At 37.6% G+C, this 15,659-nt stretch overlaps 2 protein-coding genes across 2 annotated transcripts in view; both read right to left on the bottom strand.

Annotated features, from left to right (window-relative positions):
• Window positions 1–6,892, bottom strand: part of bin3 (bridging integrator 3) — a 34,340-nt gene extending 27,448 nt beyond the window's left edge. Inside the window, exons 1-2 of the mRNA XM_028035012.1 lie at window positions 6,753–6,892; window positions 67–115 (exon numbers count right to left, since the gene is read on the bottom strand). Of these exons, the coding sequence (XP_027890813.1) occupies window positions 67–115; window positions 6,753–6,760 (57 nt within the window). The 5' untranslated portion in view covers window positions 6,761–6,892. The remainder of the gene's footprint in view (window positions 1–66; window positions 116–6,752) is intronic.
• Window positions 6,893–7,040: 148 nt separating this feature from the next.
• Window positions 7,041–15,439, bottom strand: egr3 (early growth response 3). The gene is made up of 2 exons (XM_028035011.1): window positions 14,917–15,439; window positions 7,041–12,432 (listed from the first exon to the last, which is right to left on the bottom strand). Exons 1-2 carry the CDS (start codon window positions 15,068–15,070, stop codon window positions 11,354–11,356), a joined length of 1,233 nt encoding a protein of 410 aa, XP_027890812.1. The 5' UTR covers window positions 15,071–15,439; the 3' UTR covers window positions 7,041–11,353.
• Window positions 15,440–15,659: the final 220 nt, after the last annotated feature.

The following is a 15,659-nucleotide window of genomic DNA, read 5'->3' as shown; positions in this document are numbered from 1 at the left end:
AAAAAAACTACCTAACAAATAAATAACACCACTTCAGCTGTTAAAATGTTTGCTTTAGAGACTTACAGTTTTAGAGACAATCTGTTTTTTCGGCTGTCCAATCTTGAAGGGCATCCTGGAACGACACCAAAAAAAAGCAATGAGAGGTGACAGACACAAGCAAGTGGAAAATGACCACCAAAAAGGTGAGATCATTGAATGCTAAGATTGTCATCAGTAACATGATGTCTGAGCAGAGGTCAGGACTGGTCTGAGGATTCCTTAACGCAGACAGTAGGAGGCTGTTAATCTCTGTTCTTCTCAAACAAGCAGTCAGTGCCATGTACATTAACTTCATGTCATCGTTGATCACATCTGGCTTCCACAGCAAAAGGATATCACTCAACAGAAGTGGTTGTACCCTCTTCTCTGTGTGGTTGCGCTGCATGATGACCCCAGCTGGCAATCAAACACAGATGCTTATTGTGTATTTGGGTATCATGCCTTCTCCTGAATGTCAGGCAAGAACCCACGAGCTGCTATTCAAGAAGATAGTAGCAATTAGCACAAAGAAACGGCACAAAATGTTCTGTTTTTGCGCAAGCTGTATCAAGCATGCAATTTTCACAATAAAGGGAAACATCTTATGTACTGGTACTGAACCACAAAAGGATTATTGGGACTGTTTTTGATAAAAGAAAAAGAAACGAAACTGTTCTTGGTAAAAAAAACAAAAAGCTATTGTTAACCCACAGTTCAAAAATCTGTCCTTTGCCTTAATGAGATGGTGACAAGCATAGTGTTCTTGAAATTCACAAAAAAAACCGGAAAAATAAAAACACATTTTACAAAGATCGTTGTCTGCACACTTTCAATCATGTGCCTAATGGTCTAACACCTACACTAAAAGATGGCCAGTAGCTGGTGGCAGGCAGGGAGAGGCAGCAGCTGCGTCAGAAGAAAGGTGTGTAGACTAATGAGGTGGAAAAGTGAGGGTGTGATGTAAGGCCTCGTTGTGCAATCAGAATATGCTTCTGTGTCAGAAAGAGCTTTTTGAAGACAGCTTTTGTCAAATTATAGAGGTCAACTTGGTGAAACAATAGCAAAATTAATACAGCCAAAACAGCATGCTGATGTCACTAATGCTTCAAGTATGAGGACATTATTTTATTTGGAAGCACTGTTTATGTTATAGTCCCGTTGGATTCTATCTGTATTCTTCTTGTTTTTAGTTACGATTTAAACTAATACATAAGTCATTTCACTATAAACATGTTTTTGTTTTTATTTGAAGGAAAGTGAGTTCACTTGCAGTTACTCTACCTTGCGTGAGCCAATGTGGAAAAAAAAACTCATGAAATTCGTCAGCTACATTTTATATGACTCACCTTTTTCTGATTACCTGAAAGATATACAACAGTGTCATGTTAGCGTAGCCGTCTGTTAGACTTGTAGGGCATTCGTGAACACAACAGCAACATAATTTGGCAGAGATGGGATTGAGTGTAAACGCTGGCTGGGGACCAAGTGGTGTTCTCCCGAAACTAGTGATGACATCAACCTCCCACGTTCACTTCCTATGTTGCAATAAGTTTTCCCAACGTAAGAGATGAAGTTAAACCGCCATTTGGGAATCCCATTGTTTGAGTTCAACTATTGCAATATATAGATTCTAATAATAACCAGTGTACTTCATGAGTTTAGGTACCTACAAGTGGCAGTTTCACCACATGTATGTCACATCTTCATGAATCATGAGAACTTTGTCGACCTTTTAGTTTAAACAATGACTTGTAGATTCAGTCAGTATCTACTGGTATATTTAACTCTTTGTAATAGCCACGAAATATGACAAAAGTGAATTAAAGTAATGCTTTTGTGTTTTATATTTTGAAGATATTTGGAACAATAACCTATGTATGAGAGAGATTAATTTTATTCCTAGATCCTATGTCTAATACAGAAATTAATAATTGATAAAGAAACAATAATAATTTTACCTATCAAGAAAGAAATTGTATGCTTTTTTTTTAAAAACGAACTAAAATATTTTCCTGCTGGATGAGTTTTGTATCTAAAAGTACTTATTGCAAAAATCCAACTCCAAAACTGCATTTGAACGGTTTAGAAGAATTAAATAGGAAAACTGCAAACATCCCTTTAAGCTCTCTATCAATGCACTGTAAAACAATAAATGTCTTGCTTTTAGTGTTTGTCTGATGACAAAGAAAACATGGAATTTCAGTTTTATCTAAAAATGTTGTAGGTTAAGATTGTAAGAGATTCTTAAAAAAAAGAAAAAGAAAAAAGAAAGAAACTCAAACTGTTTGTGAGATGTGGAAAAGAAACAGAGTGGAGTGTGCTTTGAAAATGAAAAGAACAAACAGAAAGAATGTGATAAAAAAAGGATTGCAGACTCTGCTGACCATTTCTAAAGCTCACTAACACAACAATATTTCAGCCGGGCCTCCCACATTGAGAAACATTTGTGAATCTGGTCTTGTGAACCAAGAACAACTGACACAGAATAAGCCACAGCAGAGTTTAACACAGGAAAATTTTGCGTAGGGCTGCCCAATAGCAGAAAATGTTGCGACAGCAATAATATTGGTAAAAACTGCAATGACGATATCAAGTGCAATATATACCAATTTTCTCAACTTTACTTCCTACACTCTCTGACCTTTTTGCATTTTGGACAATGTTGTTTGTGTCCAGTGTCTTCAGCTGTGAGAATCTGTCCATTAGAATGAAAAATGTAACTTCCTAACACTTCGAATATATTAGCCAAGAGTAATAATGATACTGATATTGCACTTCTGATATATTCGCAATATGCTGAAGACCTAATTTTAAATTAAACAAATTGTTGGCCAGAGGTGTATTTTGGCTCATAATCAAAGTTATCATCACTATCCTTATCACAGTTTTTCAAAGCAGTGTTAGAAAGTATGCAAATTATAACTAATTGAAATTATTGAAAAAGGATATTATCGCTGTTGTAACTGACACATATCCACTCTCAGCAATATTCTGAATGTATTGTTTCTAAATTATGATAACATGCTTAGTCATGGTTCAGTGGAAGATTATCAGAGTATGACAACCTTGAGTAAAAAGATCTAAGTTTCCCTGTACTTACGTATTTGCAACAATTTTTTGTATTTGTGTAAAAAATAAAAATCCCATCTATTAATTGCGATTAATAGATGTCAAACAACATCTATTAATCGTAATGTCTGACACTGTTTGTTGACAAATCAAAAGCCCAGAATTTTTATTAGCATTGTGGTAAATGAACAGGGTTTTAACTGTCAACTAATTATAAAAAGGTAGCCATTTAATCTCAACCATCAGTTAGCATTTTTTATGTAAATATAAACAAGAATAAATGGAAATAAATATTCAACAATCATGAGAACTTAAGAACTCTAATATTCGATGTTACTGTTAATATTTTGTAGAGCTTTTTTCCAGGCACAAAAAAGAGGCTATAAATGTTTGATTCATTTTCAACCATTAACAAGTTAACCAACAAGCAATTAAAGAGGTATCTGATATCTGCTGTGATAGGATATACGTCACCACCATCACGTAAGCACGTAGGCAAGAACAAAGACGTAACAGTCTTCTTTATTGGGGACACATTATTGGGAAGACCCAGTGGCTTTTCACTAAAACTGCAAGTGTACACCATTAGAGAGATACGGCATCATTTGACCTTAGATATTCCATAGAGCACAGAGGGTTGGTTGAAGATGTTGGGAAGTAGAATTGTTTTGATGATGACCCCAAAGTCAAACCTCTTACGTCATAAACCCTAGTGTGCAGGCCATGCTGGAATGCTTCAGTCAGCAGTGACAATAAAGAGCTCCTTTCAGTGACAGAGCTGTCCACTCTTGACCTTCTGGTTGGCAGTACATGATGGCAAAATCCTGGTTGCCAGTCATTACTGTTTGGCCGAACTGAATGACGGCATGACACCAAGAATGCGTACAACACTGTAAAGTTAGTTCTTATGCATATGCGTCACAATTGTATAGAAAAAGGTTTGTTTCTCTTTGTTTCCTCTTGTGCAGCATTCATGAATAATGAAGAGTGAATAACACAAACCAAAGGAAGTGTAACATTCCCAAGCTCAATTTGTTCAATTCATCTTTATTATTAACGATCCATTTCTATTTACATGGATCGAGTTCAGAGACGTATGGAGGCAAAATACATTCACACTGTGGGCCATACGATCAGGAACTGGCAGAGATAGACCTATACAGAAACTACACTGTTGTATCAAATAGAACTGTATCAATTCTTCAAATGATTTGAGTACCCTGATTATTAAAATTCCTTGAGGCAAATTATCTGCCTTGCAGCTTTGTTAAATATTTGTGTTGCATAACGCTCTCACGTCCGCTTTTGAGTAGTTGAGTAGTTGAATGCTAAGGGTTAGCAGCACAATGTCCAATTTTCAAGTTCGGTCCAGGGTATCCTATTTCATAGATTGATCCAGGTTTGTATCCAGATTGATCAAATGCCTATTGGTTTTTTGGGAGACCAATAGGCATCCCTAAAATGACTGGCGCGATGCATTGAGTATGACAGCTTTTCTCCTCACGGAGCTGCTTCCTGGTGGCCGGTGTTCAAAGCGAACAGCAGGGAAGAGCACTGAAGGTGTATTTAAACAAGTGAGCGGATAGACTGAACACGGCGGGCAGCTGCGCTTTAGATGATTAACGTAAGTGTAGCTTTACGGACAAACCGGAAAATCTATTTTATATCATTTCAGTCGCAACAAATGGGTGGCGGAGCTCATTGTGACGGAACGTAGCTGGTAGATGTTTCTGTGTGTGATGAACGAAGGTGTCAAATCCAGTCGCTAACATGAACACAAAAGCTATAAATGTCTGGGCAAGGTGAGAGTTCATTTATTAAATTGACTGAAGATGAATACTTCAACCAAAAGCTGGAGTATAGACATTTTTTTATACGCCTGCCTTTTTATTATTAAATTGAATAGAATTTCAGATTTTCGTATAATTTTTCTTCAGGTTAACTTAGAAAGTGAGCTATTGTTGTTACGAGTTGATTTTCTAAACTACAGAAAAGTTATTATTAGGGAAGCTCAAACGTAAAAAAATTGGACTGATGTTGATATCCGATAGTAACACTGCTGTTATGTTAGATTTACTAATGTTTTATATTATCTTTTTATTTTATCCGATTACTCGATTAATCGTAAGAATAATCAATAAATTCCTCGATTACTTAAATATTTGTTTACAACAGAACTACTATATACATCACTATTCATAGCATCAATGCAGCACACTTCATAGTAACGACCTTATCCAGCTATAAAGCACTTTAAACTTTAAATAGCATAAGCACTATTACAGTTTGCTCTCTGGTCATAAAATAACAGTCACAATTTTGGGTGAATTGTTTGTTAAGGAGTTAGACTGTAATGTATCCCTGACATAATACTTTAATATAGGAAGACATTCAGAGTGTGCTGTTCACAGATTGATGAAATTATAAAAAATATTGGTACTATTACAGCTACAACTAATCATGATAACACCGATGTGAAAAAATTATAATGAATTGTTAAATAATAACCTCTGCATAAAATGTTCCTACTGTAATACATACTCTAAGAATGAGAAGATTTTCTTAAATCTTTATAGTGCTTGACAACATTTGGGAAAATTGCCCAAATTGATAAGAATATAATAAGAAATGCTGTGTAGTATTTTTTTTAATTTCTTTAAGAGCTAAAATTGTATGTAGGGAAATCATGATAAAATAATTACTGTGATTATACAGCAAAGAAATTAAATAATTTTGACATGTCACTCACACCAGTGGTGTGGGATATGGATTGCACCCCTGACCCTCTTAATAAACACCTCCATTTAAAAACTGTATTTGGTGTTACTTGTGTTGTCCTTGACTAAAATTTAAATTGGTTTGATGTTCTGAAACACTTAAGTATGACAGATGCAAAAACAATAGTAAATCAGGAAGGGGGGGAAACGCTGTATTTACTCTAATGTGGTATTTAAGTTGGCATAAAGGTGATAACTTAAGTCAAATGCTCTAATTATCTCATCTGTGTGTCATTACTTTCAGCACCTGTTTGTTATTGGCTACTTAATATAATTCAGGTATGCTGAACCAGTACCTGTAAAACTTACAGAGCAGTGTGTTCCCGAGAACCAGAATATAACAACACCGGTCCTGCTGCCCTGACCACCAGATACAACAAATGTCCGTTCTCTTTGAAACACTACCTGAACTTCTTTGAATTCAGAAAACTAGAAGGTACCAGCAGACACACCTTCAGCTATTAGTATGTTGGAGATTGTTTATATATTTATATGATTCGCTGTCGAAAACAAAGTTGCCAGTATGGAACTGTTAGCTAAGAAACACTGTAATGATAGCTAGGTGTACACTTTATTAAAGAATCACTCAAAGTTGACGATACTAAATATTGCTAGAAACTACCCTATCATAAACGAGTGTTTTATGTGCTTTAGACTACCTTAGGTCAAATTAACACGAACAAACCCCACCAGGGAAGGTTATATTTGTGAGTCACGGAGTTTAAATGCTAAAGCTAACTCCGTTGCTAGTGTAGTTTGGTTAGCATCTCCAGGAAATAGCCGGAGCCCCGGGCGATTATTCGCTCCTCGGGAATTGCGAAAAAAATCACTTGACTTACAATTTATTCATAAGCAACACGTCTAAAATGTAGCAGGGATACATACCAGTTCATTTTGAGTGACTTTTATTCCGTTGGGCCTGGTTAATAGTGTTATCTCCTCAGAAACATCGCTCTCCCGTCACTTCACTGGCGAGCGTTCAACAGGAAGTTACTTCAGCCGACACGCTTCAGTTTCCTCTAAGGTTGTTTTTGAACACAGCTGAGCAAGTGTCATAGATGTGGCGCATTGAATATACTAACTCATAAAATAGTTGTTTTGTTGTCAAACGGTTTGTTTATGACGTTCTTTTAATTGTGTGTGTGTGTTTGCAGGAAACCAGGAAAGCACAAGGCAAGTTATATATTTCTTTATTCAAGTACTTACATAGAAATAACAAAACATTTGCATTACAACAAACTGAAGTGCCAGGTAAACAGGGGAGCACATCTCCCTATCACAAAGATATAGTAAAATTAATTTAAATATTCAGCTCCTCGTAAAATGACCTTATTATAAGGTAATAAAACATTAAATAGGCAAAAGACATCCACAACACTTTGAACAAGACCCCTTTTCTTTAACAAAAAAGCTAACGGAACAGTTATCCCAATGTGTTTCCAGTAATCCATCTTGCATTGTTGCTAGGTTTGTTCCTTTTTACCCATGTGACTTTTTTCATGCATAATTTAAAAAAAGGGAGTGCCACCACCAGAAAGTGTGGGTGGCACTTTCCGTGCACATGCAAACCTAAGGATATTTTGGTAATGAAAGGAAACACAGCACAACAGAAAACAGTGAGCATCGACTCTGTTTTAACACCAGCTTCACTGCTGAATCCCTGACGCCACCCTGTAGTCCATAAGATGACATGAGTTGCTATAATATTATCTACATGTTATTGAAATCATGTTAGTTTTTGTTGGTTTTTTTCAGTTTTTGCTGTAAGTGAGGCAAAGCTCAGTGCCTGGCACAAGGCCAATTTCACAAAATCTGTATCAAACATTAATGCACAAATATTAGCACAAAGTTGCCTTCAGCTACAAGCAGACAGGGGTTACGTTTATTTGTTGCTCCTTTGGAGTTGTTGTCATTTATTGTTTTTGATCAGCCAACCCTGCAACCCAGTTCAGCGCAATGATGGCTGATGCTGTTGGCACAAACTGCAAACCTTTCAGCCACCTACTTTTGGCCAGCAGGGTATTAAGCACATAAGATAATGAATTATTAGTGGAAAGAAATTACATTCAAATTAGTTTGTTTTGAGTTATTTCATGAATACTCATAGCCTCCTCATATTACAATAATTGGTATACAGAAGACAATTGTGCAGCCTGTGTTATAATAGCCAACCTATTGAGAAAGCAAGTAGTGGAGGGATAATATAAATTTTACAAAATTTACAAAAACACATACAAAAGTGTAACAGACACAGTGGGGTTGATTAAATATTGTTTCTGGACTTGTAATTACATGGCTTCATTTGGATGTTGATATATTTTTGCTATTATCCCTACCTATCTTTTCATCATTTTTCAACACAAAGCAACAGAAACATAATGTTCTCTTACATAATAGAAAGATTTTTAGTAAAATAAGGTCTAAATGATCTTCAGTCTGTACTCATAACATCGAATAACTAGCATTAATGAAAGGCTTCTGTTTTCTTATTGTCTTTTATGTTGTGTCCATTCTTTGTCTTCTGATCCCTATGTGGTTATTGCTTGTTGCCAGATACAACATGGTCCATAACAATTTTATTATGAAAAAATACTTGTCAAACTACTTGGTGCTGTAGACTTGTGTTAGTTTGTCAGGTTTTATTTTTCAATTGCTGAAGGAGAAACTTTATTTTGTCAATGTCCAACCAATGCAATGGAACTATAGGTTTCCATGCTACACACCTATTGATTTACAGCTGTGGGCAGTCCGAACTTTTGAACTTTTCACACAAGTGCAAGGAGGACTGTTCATTTAACCATGTAGATGAATTTAGAAAAAAAAAAACCCTCTGAGGCCAAATTAATTGGAAAATAAATGGATACTTGCCAGGAAGCAGAGCAGTGAAAACTGTTTCAGGAAAAAGAAAGGATGGCCTTCAGAGCTCTTTACGGCATGCACTGGGTTCTCTGTGGTACTGTTTGTCTGCACTTTTCCTTTGACCTTTGCATTAGTCAGTTCCTAAACTCCTTTAGCCCAGTCATTGTGTGTGCTGATGGGTACAATGTTTGTTTTTTAAGCAGTTTTCTTCTGTGAAAAAGTACAACAAATGAGATTATAAAATATGTAAATAAAAAACAAAAACAGTTGAATAAAAAAAATTAGAAGACTTGTTTTCTTTGAAATTTGAAAATATAGTTTAAGATTCAGGCTTTAAAAAAAAAAGTCAGGAAGCATGCTTCCTGTTTGACAAAGTTAGTCCTACCAATTTTTCTTTTATCGTGATTCCTTTGCTGCTTGTCAAATGTGTGTATCACAGAATTTCCTACCTTTCTTATTTATAGTTTTAACAATTTTTAAAAGTGATTTCCACCAATTACTAGTGTAAAACAATCTTTGAAGTGCATAAATATGCCCTTTGATTTCTGTCACTAAGCCTGTAAAACAATTTTAAGTGTTTAAACTCCGTGAAAGTAAGGCAAACTGTCTTTCCTGTAAAACTAACTTATTTTCTCAAATCAAATCTGCTTTTGTTGTAATAATTAATGGAATGAAACACTTGGATCCTAGTGAAGTCACTGATAGCTCACACAAAATGTTTTGCTAAAAGACAAAAGAAGTACCTTTTTCTTTCAGTTTAAAAATGAGTAAAGTAAGTGAGGAGTCATTAGTGAGAATTATTTGCATGATCCGTAATGTATTTTGTTTATGAATAGGTTCAGTCATTTAGGAAAATGTCTCACAAATAACCAGTGTTTTTATACTGCTGAGAGGCTGTGGTAATTAAAATAACCAATATTTCTTTAATGGAGATACACAAAATAAAAAAAGCAGTTTATTCAAAGAACACATTAGTGCTGTTTTTAACTGGTCTCCCTTGTTAAGCATACAGATGGTGCCATTCTTTTGTTTTTTGTCTTTCTGAGGTTTTTTTTTCCAGTGGAAGATAGGACAACATATCTGGCACTATATTGCAGGGATCTACAACATTTTGACAATAAAATATTATATTTTACTGAAAGTCTTAGGACACTTTCTGCACAAGCATTCAGTCAATTGAGAGTTCTTGTTAATGCAGACGTTTGTATTTACATAGTGTGCATGAAGGAATGCACTTTTATGCACAATTTAATACTGAACTGCGGTGCATTTGACATTTTAGTACAAAAGTGAAACTTCTACTTTAGCTACCTGCATACATATTTGTATACTGTACAAAAAGAAGGATACGTACATTTGCAGTCCAGTCTCTGAATTAAAAATATGTAAACATCGATCTTTTTTTTTTATTTGTCTCTTACCGTTTTCTGCTCGTCTTTTGGTAGTTTAAGCGTTACAAAATGAGAAGACATGCCACGGCCTATATTCATCTTCTCTATAACGTCTCATTGGCAACCCACTATTTTTTAATTAAATAGTTCAGTCTGTCTACAACGGTGCTCTTAGTTGATTTAATTTGCGTGTGAGTGGCATATGTCTGTGTACTCAATTGCATATTGCAGAAGTCATGAAAAATAAACAGTATCATTGAGCATTTATAAAAAATAAAAAGAGCAACAGAAAGTACATTTGGTAACACAATGTCAAACCACGTTTTAAAAAGGAGAAAAACAACACACAGGGTGTCTCACAGTGACTAAAAATAAATAAGTATTGGCAAAGGCATCAGTTGCTGCAGACATGTTTCTGCATGTAACAGGACAAGACATTGGGTTTTGCTTCATGTGACCTATTCTGGAATAACCTGGATTCAAACAAATTGTGCAGATTCATCTAAATCTGGTGTGTGGAATCTGATCTTTCTATTGTCTCCACAGCTGTGCTAAGCTGATGCCACTCCTGGGTTTGGCAAATATCAGGAACAAATATAAGGAACAACATTGGCTGCATCACTGCAAAACATTTGGCACAATCTTTAAAAAAATAATAATTATAAAACAACAAAACAAAAGAAACATTCAAATATAAAAAAAACACACTACACTTGAACAAAAATAACAACAAAAAAATACAGTCACGGGCCACCATTAAGAGAATCATGACGATACACAAATATAACCAATTGCACTTTTAAACAGCCTAATGATATTAATGCATACATCCCAGACAATACACCTTCTCACTGAGCTCCTTTCTTCAGCCTCTCTCATGCATTCTGACTTTCTTTCAATAAAAACAGTTTCTGTAAAAATGACACATCCACCTCAGAACCTAGTGATACACAAAGACCTCTGTGGCAGAATGTGCTGAAGTGCCCATATCTGTGTTTACACTATGTTACAGTAGCTGAGGCTCTGAATTGCTTTTAAAAGACAAGAGGAAAGCAGCCCTTCCCCTCTGACTTAAACTAAAGACGTCCATCTCAAAATAGAAGGAACTGAAAAGAGCCAGAGTGTAAACAAAGAAGAAGAGAATCACCTATTTATTTCATAGTGAATGTGATCTGTACTTCCCAAGTCTCTGTATAATCTCTGGCTAGGGTCTAGTCCAGGTGCATGTAGTGATGGTCATGATGCTCCCACCGCTGGCCCCCCGCAGGAGCCTGGCGGCGTGCTGTGGCTCCCGGCCGCCCCGCTGTTCTTGTCCGCCTGCTTCTTGTCCTTCTGTTTCAGGTGAACCTTTGCATGTCTCTTTCGCTCGTCACTCCTGGCAAATTTTCGTCCACAAAACTCGCAAGAGAAGGGTTTCTCACCCGTGTGCGTGCGGATGTGTGTGGTGAGGTGGTCGCTCCGGCTGAAGGACCTCATGCATATTCTGCACTGGAAGGGCTTGTGACCCGTGTGGATGCGGAGGTGACGCGTGAGCTCGTCTGAGCGCGAGAAGCGTCTGTCACAGTTCTCCGCAGGACAGGCGTGTGGCCGTTCATGAACAGGAGTTTTGCTGGGACGGTTGGGGTACTTCCTAGGACGGATGGGTTTGAGTGTAAGAGTCTGAGGCGGCGGATGGTGCTGAGGTGGGTGCTGCTGACCGCCAATGAAACCCGGGTGGATTTGTTGCTTGTCTTTGAATGCTCTGATGGTCTCCAGCGGTGTGATTGGCGGAGGGTTGACTCTGATAGGGTCCATGGTCTGGAAGGGTTTGTGCTCCATGACACCAACCTCTCCCTGATGATGAAAAAGGTTGTAGTCAGGGATCATGGAAAAAAGGCTGCCATCCATGGGGGCTTTGGACGTTGAGTGATATTCATTTCCAGGATAGGCGAGAGCCGTGCTGGTGGCGGGGCTGTGGTGGAAGGAGACCTGATCCTGGTACAGGTCACTGCACGTGGAATAGGCAGGCAGCGGAGGACCATATACCTGCTCCATGTCTGACGATTGTCCACCCATGTTTGCTGCAGAGGACGGGGTCTGCGTCGTTACCGTGCCGGGTGATGGAGAGACACCCAAAATGCCCGCACTGACGAGGCTTATGATATTGTTGTCGGGGCACCAGCCAGAGCCACCGATGCCACCTGAAGGAGGAGTGTCAAAGGCGAACTTCCCCAGATACGTGACAGTCTGCCCACTGCGGTTGGACTGGAAGCTGGATCCATACTGTATGTCTGAGCTTGTCTTCTCGCTTCCCATGCCTAGATCCATGATATTATCTAGATGAAAGTGGATTAAAAAACACAACACAGAAGATGAGCAAAATATCCTCCTGGTTTCTAAAAACATGAATTTAAAATGCAATCATCTAAGAAGAAAGCTGAGAGAAAAAAAAGGTTAGATAATTAACATTATTTTGCCAAATGAACTTTTTCTAGCAGTTCCTGGTTTGTCCCAAAATAAAGCCTTGTTGCATATTTTTCAAAAGGTGACAAAAGCTAAAAGAATAATCACAAAAAAATCCCATACAGTTCACGAAGAAACGTGAGCCCTGTCAGACCTGGAAGTTAAGTGACTTGAGTGCTGCCTCTGAGAGAGTGGTGTCTCTCTCTCTTGCAGATCCCACAAGCTCTCATAAATCAAGACCTAAACACCCCCTGTGATCCAGTCATTGTGTCCCTTAGGAGGACAGCCAAAGAGGAATGGCAACATTTGATGTCTTAACAGCAGGGAGGATTATCAGGGCAGACGCCAAATCCACAATGCTCAGGAATTCGAGACACATTTGCAAAAAAAAAAGGAATATCTGTAAGGAGATTTCAGTGTTTCCTCTATATATTTTTCTTCTATTATTGTTATAACATCGCATTTACACACACACACACACACACACACACACACCCTCTCGTGCTCATTTTCTTTCTTTTTCTTTTTTTTTCTTTATCAAAGATGCTATGAAAAACAATTGCACACCTATCAATAGCCGTGAATTTGTGGCACAGTTGTGCTCACAAAGGTAAATGTATTGCAGTTTAACCATAATTCTTTCACAATAAGAATTTAAAATGAATACTTATTACCATCTTCAGGGATCCATATAGACATGTTTGCTCTCAACAATTACAAGCCACTGAAATTTGGCTAGTAAAATCATGCAGCAATAAGGCAATACAAAAATGTTTTCAGAAAATATTATTTGACCTGTGAAAACACAGGGATCATTTTATTATTTTTGGATTTTAAATTAAAAAAGTTAATCTTCAGAGACTTTTTTTATCATTAAATTTATAGGTTTTTTTTTTCTTTTTTTTCCCATTTTTTCAATTTTAACCAGTGCTGAAAATGAAATAAAATTTTAGGCACAAAATAAGGTCAGTACTCTTTTCTTCGTAATGACACACCGGTTTTTCCTCTTAAATCACAGTTAGTGTTTAATCTCTATTTACACTAAATAAATACTCACAAGTAGTCATTTTAACACTGTATGATGTAAACTTTAACAACAATTTAACAGGAACACTCTGATAGCTGTCCCATCCTTTGCTGAATTACAGCCAATAATAAAGCAGATAATTATATTTTATGGCATGAATAAATAAAAATGTAGAGGGCTTTCATGCGTGACCTGATTCACTTGAATTTAAATGATATTAAGCCTAAAATTAGTATGTTTCTTTTAACACCTGGCGCATGCTTAATTCAAACACACCTCTGTGATAAATCAAGGAGGGTTATGTCTTGGTAAATAAAACTACGTGTGTTTTCATCATTTTATGGCGGTGAGAACTTCTGATTAATAAACCCGCGAGTGGAAGTCGCTAAAGTGAAAGATTAACGTGTAGAAAATGAGAGATTTTGTATTTTCCTCAGCATTATTCTCTCATTTTAAAGATTAAGCTTTAACTCTTAGATTTCTTGTAATATTATTAGCCTGTATCATCATACGCGTCATAAAGAATAGAAAGAATTAAAACAAACAGACGTATAAAAAACCCGTCTTTTAAAAAATATTGAACTAAGCGAATGCAATTAATAATGCCCGCTGTTATAATTTCTTAAATATAAGGTGGCGCATGGGCCATGCGCTTTGAGCGTGTTTCACATAGGAGAATGCTCCCACACACGCCTACTGAAACAGTGTTAATAGAGTTGTGAATGAAAGTCATTGTTTTAAGTAGCTGACCCCCCCTTTGCTAGTAGATATCAAATCTGAGACACTATGAACTAACCACAGTGGCACACTTACCGATTTCATTCAGAGGAATCAATCTATTTTCTGTAATCTTCGTCAAAAACCTTTCCATGAAAAAAAAACAACCATTTCTCAGATTTTGAGAAATTAAATCACAACGCGACAGTTTTTCCAGATTTATTATTATTATTACTATTATTATTTAGAATTATTAATCACCGCGTGTTTAGTTGCGAAATGAGTTGTGGTCGTTTGCGTTTTCACGCTGTGATTCATATTCTGACGCTTCGGCAACGGAATACTGACTCAAAACATTCAAACAATAACAATAAATAAATAAAATCAGAAACAGTCACTACCCATATCTACGTTTCAATTGGTATACTAAGTGATTTACACACCTGACCTCTCTAAAGTGTGGGCTAGTAAAGGAATCTGCCTTTGTGCGCAACAGAGTGGGAGCGCAAACAGGTGCTCCAAGCCCGAAGACAACTGTTGCCGTCCCCGCTCATCGCACTTTGAGCTTCATTTTTAACAGAGCTTGTAAATTAAGAGGGGGAAAAAAACTTACCTGTGTTCATCTGTGAATAGTGGTTTATAGACTCCGTGCTGGTGAAAATATTCATAGAGGTGGGGATGTCCTCCTCCGGGTAGAGACTGTCGGGGATCGTGTTTATTAAACTGCTCATGGTAAGAGGGATCTTGTCCGCTAGTTTCCCTGTCATAGCAGTTATGTTCAGTCCGACATTTACAGAGGACAGCGCGCAGGTATCCAGGTAGACACACGGAGAAACGCACAGGTGCTGCTCGGGCGAGGTGAAGCAGGAGGCAGGCGCAGGATGGATCCCGGAGCTGTAGCTATCCAAAGTATCCCGCGGAGGACGCGCGGCGCCGGTTGTCTCCTCTCTGAGCGCTCGCAGCCTCTTGTTATTAATCTGATCACTGTGGAAGCTGACAGGCTGCTTGTGAGGGAATTTGAAGTCTGTGAATCAATGAAGGAGGAGGAGGAGATGATGGTGGTGTTGCTTGAACAAGAGGAGCCGCTCTGCGTGCTCTATTGGAGCTGGACAGGGGACTCCAGTCTACCCGTGTTAAATAGGGGGATGGAACATTTGTGTGACGTAGATGACCATATATGGACATGGGCGCCCATCAGCAGGCTCTCCGCGCGTCAGTCAGTGGAAACTATAGTGGAGGCAAAAGACTCCGAGAGAGATATCTAAGTTTACAAAAATCGAGATAGCGCACCCAGCTGCGTCCTTCTTTTATTCCTTCCCTGGCCTTGTAAAAATAATGGCAGCACATAATCTTGAT

The sequence above is a fragment of the Xiphophorus couchianus genome, chromosome 12 (assembly GCF_001444195.1).
Source record: "Xiphophorus couchianus chromosome 12, X_couchianus-1.0, whole genome shotgun sequence".
In the NCBI taxonomy this organism is placed as follows: Eukaryota; Metazoa; Chordata; class Actinopteri; order Cyprinodontiformes; family Poeciliidae; genus Xiphophorus; species Xiphophorus couchianus.
Note: the sequence above shows the minus strand (reverse complement) of the source record. Positions and strands in the feature narration are given on the sequence as shown.